This window comes from Bufo bufo, chromosome 5, assembly GCF_905171765.1.
Source record: "Bufo bufo chromosome 5, aBufBuf1.1, whole genome shotgun sequence".
NCBI lineage: Eukaryota > Metazoa > Chordata > Amphibia > Anura > Bufonidae > Bufo > Bufo bufo.
In genome coordinates, this window is record NC_053393.1 from 177,311,816 (window position 1) to 177,324,234 (window position 12,419).

At 41.4% G+C, this 12,419-nt stretch overlaps 1 protein-coding gene across 1 annotated transcript in view; it reads left to right on the top strand.

Annotated features, from left to right (window-relative positions):
• IMPA2 (inositol monophosphatase 2) overlaps positions 1-12,419 on the top strand; it is a 46,476-nt gene that overhangs the window by 8,075 nt on the left and 25,982 nt on the right. Inside the window, exons 2-5 of the mRNA XM_040432088.1 lie at positions 249-382; positions 4,004-4,108; positions 10,100-10,145; positions 11,999-12,107. Coding sequence (XP_040288022.1) covers positions 249-382; positions 4,004-4,108; positions 10,100-10,145; positions 11,999-12,107 — 394 coding nt within the window. The remainder of the gene's footprint in view (positions 1-248; positions 383-4,003; positions 4,109-10,099; positions 10,146-11,998; positions 12,108-12,419) is intronic.

Below are 12,419 nucleotides of genomic sequence, written 5' to 3' on the forward strand. Positions count from 1 at the left end.
TGAAATGACTGGGATGTGTCCAGTCCCAGGAGGTTGCCTGCTACAAAGGATTTCTTGAGTGGTTACTGGGAAACACTTGCATCTTGAGTTACACATTTTCGGCTGGGACGGAGTTGCAGCAATACATTACCAAACCGCAGTGTGAAATGTACATGAGCCCGAAGTTACAGCGCGGAGCTCCACGTCTGTCTCCATGGCTCGCATTCAGCTAACGTGCAATTGTTTACAGGCGCTCTTATTTTTGGCAGGTGGTCAGGAAAGCTCTAACAGAAGAAAAAAGGGTGTCCACTAAAACCTCAGTGGTCGATCTTGTGACCGAAACCGACCATTTTGTGGAAGAGCTGATCATTTCTGCCCTGAGAGAAAAGTTTCCTTCGCACAGGTACAGTATTAAAATGCGGGGGGGGGGGGGGGGGGCTGGAATATACAATATGTATGGGTGCCATTTACCCGACCATTTATGTACATACACTCCCAATATATTTTAGATCTTTTTGCAAGCCCCTCAGCCCAAAACAGTACTTATTAAAATATGTATGATAAATTATAAATGGATTATATTAATATAGTTTGCTAATAATTGTCTGGTTAGTGAAGCCTAAAATACGTTGACGGTTCCATGTCTTCTAGGAATCTTTGAGGGGTAAATATCATTGACTGGATTGTCTGACTCGAGCTTCACATTGTGCCATGGTTAGACTCCTAAGTAGGTCAGCAGCTTGCTCTGCAGCATCTCACTTCACATGATCACCACCCTATTGCTGGATATTTCTAACCAACATGTAATGCACTAAAAAGGCTCCGTCAGATCAGATGCATAGATGTGTGACGATCTGATGTATTACCCATAAAATAACAGTTCTGGAAACAGAAATGCATGCAGAAACTGGTCAGTGCCATCCCTTATGTTGATGGCCACACACCCCTTCTGGCATGGTCCAATTGATGCTGACCATGTCAGTTTTGTGGATGTCAATAGTACAGGCGTCGTCTGTTGGTAAACAGAAAAGAGAGGCGCACCGTAGGGTAATAACGTATAAGAAAGGGCTCCAAATAGGAGGCTCGTCTGAGGCCTCTTTCACACTTGCATTGTTGGGATCCGGCGTGCACTTCCGTTGCCGGAGGTGCCCGCCGGATCCGGAAAAACGCAAGTGTACTGAAAGCATTTGAAGACGGAGCCGTCTTCAAAATGCTTTCAGTGTTACTATGGCACCCAGGACGCTATTAAAGTCCTGGTTGCCATAGTAGGAGTGGGAAGCGGGGGAGAGGTATACTTACAGTCCGTGCGGCTCCTGGGGCGCTCCAGAATGACGTCAGAGCGCCCCATGCGCATGGATGACGTGATCCATGTGATCACGTGATCCATGCGCTTGGGGCGCCCTGACGTCACTCTGGAGCGCCCGGGGAGCCGCACGGACGGTAAGTATGCTGCTCCCCCGCTCCCCGCTACACTTTACCATGGCACCCAGGACTTTAGCGTCCCGGCAGCCATGGTAACCACTCTGAAAAAGCTAAATGTCGGGTCCGGCAATGCGCCGAAACAACGTTTAGCTTAAGGCCGGATCCGGATCAATGCCTGTCAATGGGCATTAATTCCGGATCCGGCCTTGCGGCAAGTCTTCAGGATTTTTGGCCGGAGCAAAAAGCGCAGCATGCTGCGGTATTTTCTCCGGCCAAAAAACGTTCCGTTCCGGAACTGAAGACATCCTGATGCATCCTGAACGGATTTCTCTCCATTCAGAATGCATTAGGATAAAACTGATCAGGATTCTTCCGGCATAGAGCCCCGACGACGGAACTCTATGCCGGAAGAAAAGAACGCAGGTGTGAAAGAGCCCTGAAGGAGCTGTGCAAACCTTAGGCACAACTCTAGAAGAAGCTTGTCTGAGTGGTAGAGAGTGGGCCGGTCTGCAGCCACGGATGTTGCTCTTATCTGGGATGCCTGGTTCATGGCTCACAATGCAAGTCAATGGTGCCGGATCTGTTTTCCCAGACACCAAAGAAAACTGATCTGTCGCCAATTGACTTACAGTGGTTTTAGAGGCGGATCCGTCTTGGTCATTCTGGAGATGATTCATAATCGATGCAGCCAGTTGTATTATCATAACGGATACGTTTTTGCTGATCCATGACGGTCCAGATTATAGCGTAAACATGGCGTGTGCCATAATTTTCAACTTAACACCACAGTGCCCCTCCATAACGTTATGCAATGCCACCCTTGCCATAAGTTAGTTCATGAAACTTCTGATCGGATTCCCATTTGAGTGGCAGCCTACAACCACCACGCGAAATTCCGGACTTGATCAGTGTAAAGCTCACATCTTTAAAATACATTTTAGATAGCTCTGTGCTTCCCACTTTATTAAGACCATTTTAGGACCTCTGGCACCCTGCGTAAGAAGCGAGGACCACAGAGACATGGTTTGAACAACTGGGTGTGGAGGGACTAGTGAGCTGCACACAGGTTGCCAGCTGTCCAACAGTCTCCTAAGTAGGGAACTTCTTTTCCAGTTTTGAAAAAAAGATATATATTTTTTGTTTTTTTTATAGATTTTTAAGATTCACTCCAGCTTTTCAGTGTGTCCATAAACAATGTTGGTTGTCTGATTTGATAAGTTGACTTGTAACAAAACGGTTGGCAACCCTGCCTGCAGCAAAACCTAGCCTCCATGCCATCCTCCACTATTTGTAACCCAGACCTTCTTGTGTCTGACCTCACAAATACTTTTGGTTGAATGGGTGCAACTTTGTGGAAAGTCATCGCAGAAGGGAGGGGAGCTGTTGTAGCTGCAAAAGGGGATCAGCTACATATTAAAGGGGTTGTCTCACTTTAGCAAATGACATTTATCATGTAGAGAAAGTTAATACATGGCACTTACTAATGTACTGTGATTGTCCATATTGCTTCCTTTGCTGGCTTCATTCATTTTTCATCACATTATACACTGCTTGTTTCCATGGTTATGACCACCCTGCAATCCATCAGTGGTGGTCATGCTTCCACACTATAGGAAAAAGTGTCAGCCTCTCTGGTGGCTAAGACTGTGGGAGTGCACATAGGCTGGAGCTTTTTCCTATATTGTGCAAGCACGACCACTGCTGATGGATTGTAGGGTGGTCGCAATAGTGGAAACTGGCATTGTATAATGTGATGGAAAAATGAATCCAGCCAGCAAAGGAAGCAATATGGACAATCACTATACATGAGTAAGTGCCTTGTATTAACTTTCTCCTCTTGATAAATGCTATTTGCTGCAGTGAGACCACCCCTTTATATAATATATATATATATATATATATATTATTTTTATTTTACCAGTTATCAACAAGTTCTTATGGGTGTGAAGGTCAGGTGTCTGCATACTTTTTACCATTATAATCTGTCTATCTAGTCTATCTTTAACATTAAGAGTTCACCAGGCTATGGATACGGAGGACCTATCCTCAGGAAAGGATATTAAAGGGAATCTGTCCCTGTCCAGCTGTGGTTCGCCTGAGTAAAGTGCTGTTTTTCTTTTGATGATCTGAGGCTCCGTTCCAGAGTAGTGATACTTTTTAGTAATATGCAGATTAGGCCTTTGGTGCAATGAGGGGGTCACCATTGCTCTTGTTGCACCCATGCTCCACTCCTTTCTGTGGCCAGCTCCCTCCCTGGCTGCTTTCATTGAAATGGACAGGCATGCCATGTGTCTATGCAAACAGTTGGATACAGAGGGCACTGGTGAAAGATGCCCGTTAATATCCGATTATGGGGGTCGGACACCCTGCTCCCCCACTGTTCAGCTGTTTCGGGCTGCCACTTTACCTGTAACAGTGTAAGGATCGGAAGCAGAAGGCTTTGAAAAAGTACAAATGGCCAAATCTGATCCAGTATTATCAGATATCATCTGCAGACCTTTACGCATTAAATGTCAAAAATGAACTCAAACCAAAAGCAGTAAGTTCTAGCAAAACCTGGTAATATGGTTTACCATACTAAAGTTTTATTGTTCATCTCTAGATTTATTGGTGAAGAATCTACCTCAGCAGGTTCCAAATGTGTTCTGACGGACAGCCCAACCTGGATTATTGACCCCATCGATGGAACCTGCAACTTTGTACACAGGTATAAATGATGGGGATTATTGCTTGGGACCCATGTTCATGACAAAGAAACAATCCATTGTAACAGTTGTGCAAAAAAAAACAAAAAAACTGGGAAACATTTTCTTCTCTTTGCCTTGCTAGATTTTGAGCCCCATAGCTTTTTTTTTTTTTTTTCCATTTGCGTTTATGTTGCTGTGTGAGGGTTCATATTTTTATTTTATCTTTTTCAGGATGATCTGTGGTTTTTATTGATTATTCTAGTCTTTTTGAAGACTTTTGTTCAGTTTTAATATGGGGAAAGTGGATGATTAGAGAAAAGGTTAAACAACTTCCACATGCTGCCTAAAAAATCTGCAGGGGAAACTAGACCGTAGTGCAGACTTTAACCGGTTCACGACAAGTCATTTTTCACCTTCCTGACCACACCTATTTTTGCAAATCAGACATGTCCCTTCATGTGGTAATAACTTTGGAACGCTTTTACTTATCCAAGCGATTCGGAGTTCTTCTCATAACAATATACTTTATGTTAAAGGTAAATTTGAGTCAATATGTTTTACTTTTTTATTTAAAAAAAACAAACTAAAATTTATTGAAAAATTTGAAAAACTCGCCATTTTCTAAAGTGAGTGATAAAATGGTTAACATTCTCCATATGTTTACTTTATGTTAGCATCATTTTATTAGTTTTTTTTTTTATATATATTTGGACTCTTTAAAATACTTGAATGCTTTAAAATTTGAAGAATTGCTTCTAAAATTCTAAGAATTTCCAAAATCCACTTAAAGGACCAATTTAGTTTTGAAGTCACTTTGTGGTTTTTGTAGTAGAAACCACTCACAAATGACTCTGTTTTAAAAACTAAAGTTATTCAAAACTGATTTTACAAACTGTTAACCCTTTACATGTTTCACAAGAAAAATGGAGGCAAAATGTAACTTTTTTTTTTTTTTTTTTTGCAGCTTTTACATTTTAATCCATTTTTTTTTCCTGTAAGGCAGCAAGGGTTAAGCTTATATTACTCTTGCAGTGTAATACTGGAATTAATTACCCAGCTTGTTCATTGGCCAATTGTGTTTTTAAGCATGCGTAAAAGTGATTGCCGGCAGATCGTGCTGTCTAATTACGATCTGCTGCCAGCAGATAACTTGACGGTATGGGGAAGAGCGATACTGTGGAGGAGATGTAGTTGCAGGGGTCTCCTCTGCTAGCGAGCAGGCGATTGTCAGGAAGGAACTCTTCCCTCCTGACGAAAGCCTGTTTCTGTTACTGTAATAGTAGCTTTGAAGGGAACCTGTCATCTGCAAAACGCATATTAAACCGACCACAGTACCTTACAGTATCCCCCAGTGTGTTGCTAATCATATTTTTCTTTACTCTTTGCGTTTCCTCATACTTGTTAAAAACATTGTTTTAATGTCGGTTGGCGCTGTCTTCGAGTCAGGCTTGAAGTCAAGGGGGCAGCGGCCTCCTTCCTTCAAGTAAAGCTAAGCCCGCCCCTTACCCCTCCTCTACAATTAGATGGACATGCTGCCGGGATCGCGCTCCTCTAGCGCATGCGTGGGACGCTGCCTGTTACAGCGCGATCCTCACTCACCCGCCTACGTTTTGCTGACTGCGGATGCTCCGGACAGTTTGATAGCGCGCCCGGCCGTTATGCTGTAACAGGCAGCGTACCGCGCATGCTCTAGAGGAGCGCGTGATTGTGAGCCAAAACCAGGATTGGAGCCTCCAGACATAAGGGAATGATCTACACCTGTTATGTGTTTAGACTTCTGGATTTGGCTCAAAATCATGGATGGAAATCGCTGACCAAAACACTGACCTGTGAATGAGGCATAATGACTATTTTGGTGCTGTTGCAGCGATACCGAATATGTGTATTTTTATTTATTTATTGTATATGGCTTGATGAGGGGAAAGGGCATGTTGTGTTTTTTAAACTTTGGAACATCAACTTTTGGGGGGGGGGGGGGGGGTCTGATTCACTCTACAATGCATTTTAATGCATTGTCTGTCAGTGTAATGCATTGACAGAGTGCCTATGAGACCCAGCCATAGGGTTCCATAGCTGGTGGGCTATGGAAACCTATGACATCGGCCTGCCATACCAGCCATTGGGTGACCTCAGAGCAGGACCCGATGGTTGGAGAAGGAAACACTTTCCTCTGCAAATTTTGTGCATTCTGCGCTCAGCGTTGACCATGGCATATGAGGGGTTAAAGCGCCAATGTCAGTGTTTTCACCTATGCTGTCAGATGCAGCAGGTGCTCAGCCGCTTATCGAGCGGGTGCAGTTTCTGCACCCACCCGATCAAAGCGCAGTACATGTACGGCGGCTGTCAGGAAGTCACTTCCAGCAGTCCTGTACGTCTACGGCGTATTACGGGGAAGGGGTTAAATCCAGTGTTTTAATATATGCAGGAGATTTTGCTCTTTGCAATGCATAAGGTGAAATCTGAGACCGATCCACAACAAAATTTCCACAAAAGAAATTCTGCTGCGGAAAATCAAAATCCTTTCCATTTCAGTTTGTCTAACAGGTCAGTGAGGTATTCCTTTTTAACTGGACTATTTAGCATTTTTAGACTTCTGATGATATTTGTGGTATGAATGGCAATTACAGGGCCATTCCACTATAGTTTTTTTCATCATTGATTCAGTAATTTTTTTTTTAATCAACTTAATCAGTTAAATAATGCCATATTTTTGTAGATTAAAGACCCATGACGTACATGTATGTCATCTCTGGCCGTAACATTTTTTTTAATCTGATAGATTTTTCATTATTTTGTAAAAATAAACTATCATTTTACAAAATTCTTGTGTCATATATTATGTTCAACATAGTGCAAAAATACTCATTGTACAAAACGGGATAGTCAATAAACAGGATCCTTAACATAAAATCCAAAAACCACCCCCCCCCCCCCCCCCACCCTCTGTGAGACCTTGTTGTGAGTAGATAAGCATAAACATGTGTAAGACCTATTTGTTTTAGTAACAGACCATGACATCACCTATGCACTATAAAGCTTCAGCACACTAGGCTTAAACGAACACAATCGGCCCCATCTCTCCCCTCCCGGGCTAGCCCAAGAAGATCCTCAGACTAGTTAGCCATGTACTACAAACTCCAGATCTGTCAATCCAGGGGCCCCAAACGGTATCAAATTTCGACATGCAATTACGCTTCATCCAATCTTATGACTGTATTCATTCTGTTAATGAATTCCGATATGCTTGGGGGAAGCGGCTGTATCCATTTAGCAGCTAGGGTTTTGCGTGCCTGTTATAAGATTCTGTTGATTCCGATTGTAACATTTGGTGGCAAGTTATCTGAATCTAACATAACAAGCAAGGAAAACCTAGGATCCAGTTTATAATTAGCGCTATAAATTTTGTTTAATAAATTTATTATATCTGTCCAATAGTTCTGTAGGGCACTGCAATTCCACAGCATATGGAGCAATCCGGCCCCTTCTTCCCCACATTTCGGACACTTGGAGTCAGATCTATATCCCACCTTCCATAAGATTGGAGTTCGATATACCCTGTGTATCATATAGAGTTGACTGGCCGTGACTTAAGAACCAGAGAAGTACATGTACGTCATAGTGATCCGGCGAGTGCAGGAGCTGCGCCCGCCTGATCAGCGGCAGGGGTCCGATTGTCACTGATAGCCGGACCCCTGCTGCATGTGCCGGCATCGGTGAAATCACCGATGCCGTCACATTAACCCCTGCACATCCGCGATCAGCGCTGACTGCGGCACGTGCAGTGTCCGTGCAGGGATAAAGCAGCCATTGGGTCCCCTCGCTGCTGTGACGGGGACCCGATGAAATGGAAGGCAGCACGATGCCTTCCTTAGGCATTGTGGCTGCCTTCTGGGAGAGCCTGTGAGATCCAGCCCCCTGGATCTCGTAGGCAGGAAGCTGTAAGTGTATTACACTGTGTAATACACTTACAACCAATGCATTACAATACAGAAGTATTGTCATGCATTGTAAAGGGGATCAGACCCCCAAAAGTTGAGGTCCCAGAGTGGGACAAAAAATAAAGAGGGGGGGGGGGGGGGGAAATGTGTTAAAAAAAATAATAATAAAAAGTAGACCTATCGCCTCATCCGTAGCGACCGGCTCTATAACACTATCACATGACCTAACCCCCTCAGGTGACCAAAGTAAAAATTAAAAATGTCAAAAGCCTTTTTTTTTTATCCTTGCATCACAAAGTGTAATAGCAAGCGATCAAAAAGTCATATACACCCCAAAATAGTGCCAATCAAACAGTCATCTCCTCCGCAAAAATGATACCCTACCTAAGACAATCGCCCAAAAAGTTGACATATTAGGTATCGCCGCGTCCGTAAGAACCTGCTCTATAAAATATCATATGATCTAACCCCTCAGGTGAGCACCGTAAAAAAAAAAACTGTCAAGCCATTTTTTTTCTCACCTTACATCGCAAAAAGTGTAATGGCAAGTGATCAAAAAGTCATATGCACCCTATAATAGTACCAATCAAACCGTCATATCATCCCTACACAAGACAGTCGCCCAAAAAATAATAAAAAAAACTATGGCTTTCCGAATGTGGAGACACAAAAAAAATAATTTTTCAAAAATGCTTTATGTAAAACTGACACAAACAACAAAAAAAAAGTAATCATATTTGGTCTTGTCTTGTCCGTAACAACCTGCTCTATAAAAATACCACATGATCTAGCCTGTCAGATGAATGTTATAAATAACAAAAAATAAAAACTGTGCTAAAACAGCTATTTTATGTTACCTTGCCACACAAAGTGTAATATAGAGCAACCAAAAATCATATGTACCCTAAAATAGTACCAACAAAACTGCCACCTTATCCCGTAGTTTCCAAAATGGGGTCACTTTTTTGGAGTTTCTATTCTAGTGGTGCATCAGGGGGTCTTCAAATGGGACATGGCAGCTTAAAATTATCCCAGTGAAATCTGCTTTCCAAAAACCATATGGCGTTCCTTTCCTTTCTGTGCAATGCCGTGTGCCCGTACAGCAGTTTACAACCACATATAGGGTGTTTCTGTAAACTACAGAATCAGGGCCATAAATAGTTTTTTTTGACTGTTAAACCTTGCTTTGTTAATGGAAAAGAATTGATTAAAATAGAAAATCTGCCAAAAAGTGAAATTCTGAAATTTCTTCTCCATTTTCCATTAATTCCCCTCCATTAATAGGATTAACAAAGTTTGTAAAATCAGTTTTGAATACCTTGAGGGGTGTAGTTTTTTTAAAATGGGGTCATTTTTGGATGGTTTCTATTTTGTAAGCCTTACAAAGTGACTTCAGATCTGAACTGGTCCTTAAATGTGGGTTTTGGAAATTTTCTGAAAAATTTCAAGAGATTTGCCTTTAAACTTAGCCTTCTAATGTCCCCAAAAAATAAAATGGCATTCACAAAATGATCCAAACATGTGGTAGACATATGGGGAATGTAAAGTAATAACAATTTTTGGAGGTATTACTATTTATTATAAAAGTAGAGAAATTGAAATTTGCAAACTTTCCCAATTTTTTTTGTACATTTGGATATATAGATAGATTATTATTTATTTTTTTTACTCAATTTTACCACTGTCATGAAGTACAATATGTAACAAGAAAACAATCTCAGAATGGCCTGGATAAATAAAAGCGTTTTAAAGTTCTATCCACATAAAGTGACTTGTCAGATTTGCAAAAAATGGCCTGGTCCTGAAGGTGAAATATGGCAGGGTCATTAAGGGGTTAAAATAGAATTTCTATAGTTCTGTAGTGTGTTCAGAATATTCAGCTAATAGTGTTTTGAGTCATATCTGTAATCTGTGCCTTTACTACAAAGTAAAAAAGCTAGGTGAACCTTCTCTGTGCTTATTCTATTTTTGTCATGCATTGTAAGTTTCCATTACTGCTGCTTTGCTTACTTATGACTCCACCATTTATTTCTGGCCACATGCACCCTGAAATGAGGTTATTTACTTCCGCAGGTTTCCTCTGGTGGCTGTCAGCATTGGATTTGCTGTCAATCGAGAGGTATTAAAAGTGTTCTGTAAGTTGGTAACCTGAGATTCCTAATGGTATCTCATAGGGGAAGGGTAAGAGGTTGTTTTCTTTTTTAAATGACTATAAAGGGACATTGTGGCAGATTTACTAATACTGCCTGTAGACAGTCTAAGGCCTCATGCACATGAACGTATTTTCTTTGTGTCCGTTTTTTTTTTTTTTTTGCGGACCGTATGTGGAACCATTATTCATTTCAATGGGTCCGCAAAAAAAACGGAAGGTACTCCATGTGCATTCTATTTTTTTGCAGAACGGAAAAACTGAACATGTCCAATTTATTGTCCATTACGAACAAGGATAGTACTGTTCTATTGGGGGGCCAGCTGTTCCGTTCCGCGGACATGCACACTGACATCATCCGTATTTTTTGCGGATCACAAAATACATAAGGTTGTGTGTGAGGCCTAAAACTGTGCCAGATTTATCACAGTAGCTGATGCTGGCGCACTTATGTCTACGCTACATTTATACCACCTATTGGCTGGCTTACTTTACACCAACATTTTGGCGTGTTCTTAAAGCACATTGTCACATCTTAAGCCATGCACCCTTAGGCCCCTTGCAGACAAGCGTGAGTGGATTAGGTCTAGATGCGCTGCGAATGCATTCAGTATAAAATGCGTGATTTCGTAAGCAAGGGTGTTCAGTTTTTATTGCGGTTTAATGCGTTTTTTCAGGCGCGTGATAAAAAACTGAAGGTATACAAACAACATCTCTTAGCAACCATCTGTGAAAAACGCAAGCAAGTGCGGATGCGATTTTCATGCATCCCCATTCACTTCTATGGGGCCAGCGTTGCGTGAAAAATCGTAGGAAATATAGAACATGCTGCGATTTTTAACGCAATGCACAAGTGATGGGTGAAAACCAAAAATCATGTACACAAACTCATTGAAATGAATGGGTCCGGATTCCGTGCTGGCACAATGCGTTCTCTCTAGAATGAGAGAGAAGTGCTGGCATATCACACTTTTATCTCCTCTGCAGAGGATGGAATTGAGATGAGCCCATAGACTTCTATGGAGTCTGTCTCTTGCAGTGAGGAGAGCCGGCTCATATATATATATATATATATATATATATATTTATATACACTTCTCTCTCCTCGATCTAGCAATCTGTAGGGGTCTCTGCACACACATCCTCTTTAAATGTCCCCCTCACATCCCGCAGGCTCCATATAGTATACCAGTATCTTATATCATCTGTTTGTCACTTTGTATCCAGTAGAGTATTTTAATGTCTGGGGCTGATTGCATATAAAGCCTTTACCATGTATCTGACATCTGTCAGCATTGCACTGCCTCCATTTCATATGATTTAAAGGGGCACTCCAGCCTTACGCTGCCCCAGCTGCGTATTGTACCTATTAAAAAAGAAACATTAGAAATAATACTGTAATACGGCTTCCTGGGTCCATTCCACGGTTTTCCATTTTCCAGCCTGAAAAATTTCAGATGGTATTGTGTGCTCTGTTTCAGCCAATGACAGGCCTCAGTGGCGATGTGTCCCCTACTTATAACATGCTGCTGGAGCTTGTCAAAAAAGCCCAAAATGCTTGTAAATCCCTTCAATGTACATTTAGTGGCTGGTACCAAATATGCTGTAATGTTTCATAACTGTATTAGTATTATTCTAGTTTTACTTGTTAGATCGTTTTCACTGAGACGGGAAAGCCCAGGAAGACTCCATTTAGTAAAGGTTGTCGGTGGAAATCTATATATTGCTTTGGTGAAACTATATTACCCACGCTAGTATTTTTGGGAGGCAGATACAGAAACAGTGACAACAGTTTTCTGTGTTTTTTTTTTTTTCCCTTACAGCTTGAATTTGGTGTAATATACCATTGCATTGATGAAAAAATGTACACTGCAAGAAAAGGGCGAGGAGCATTTTGCAATCAAGAAAGGCTTCATGTAACAAAAGAAACAGGTCAGTAGGAAAACATTTTGAGGCCATCCACTGTTTAACCACTTTAAGACTGCGTCATTTATCCTTCTTCCTGACCAAATGCATTTTTTGAGCCTCTGAAAGCTGTAACTTTTTTTTGCTTGTGTTTTTTAATTTTTTTGTTTTTTCGGTTTACATTTTCATTTTTTTAATAGCACAAAGTGTAACTACAATATTTTAAAAAATATATAATTTTCCTTTCCATAATGGTCATTTTGATATAGGAGAATATATAGTTGCGTAGCAGTGTTTTAGTGGTTCTTTCTCCTTTAATTCCTTGTAATGTTGGTTAAT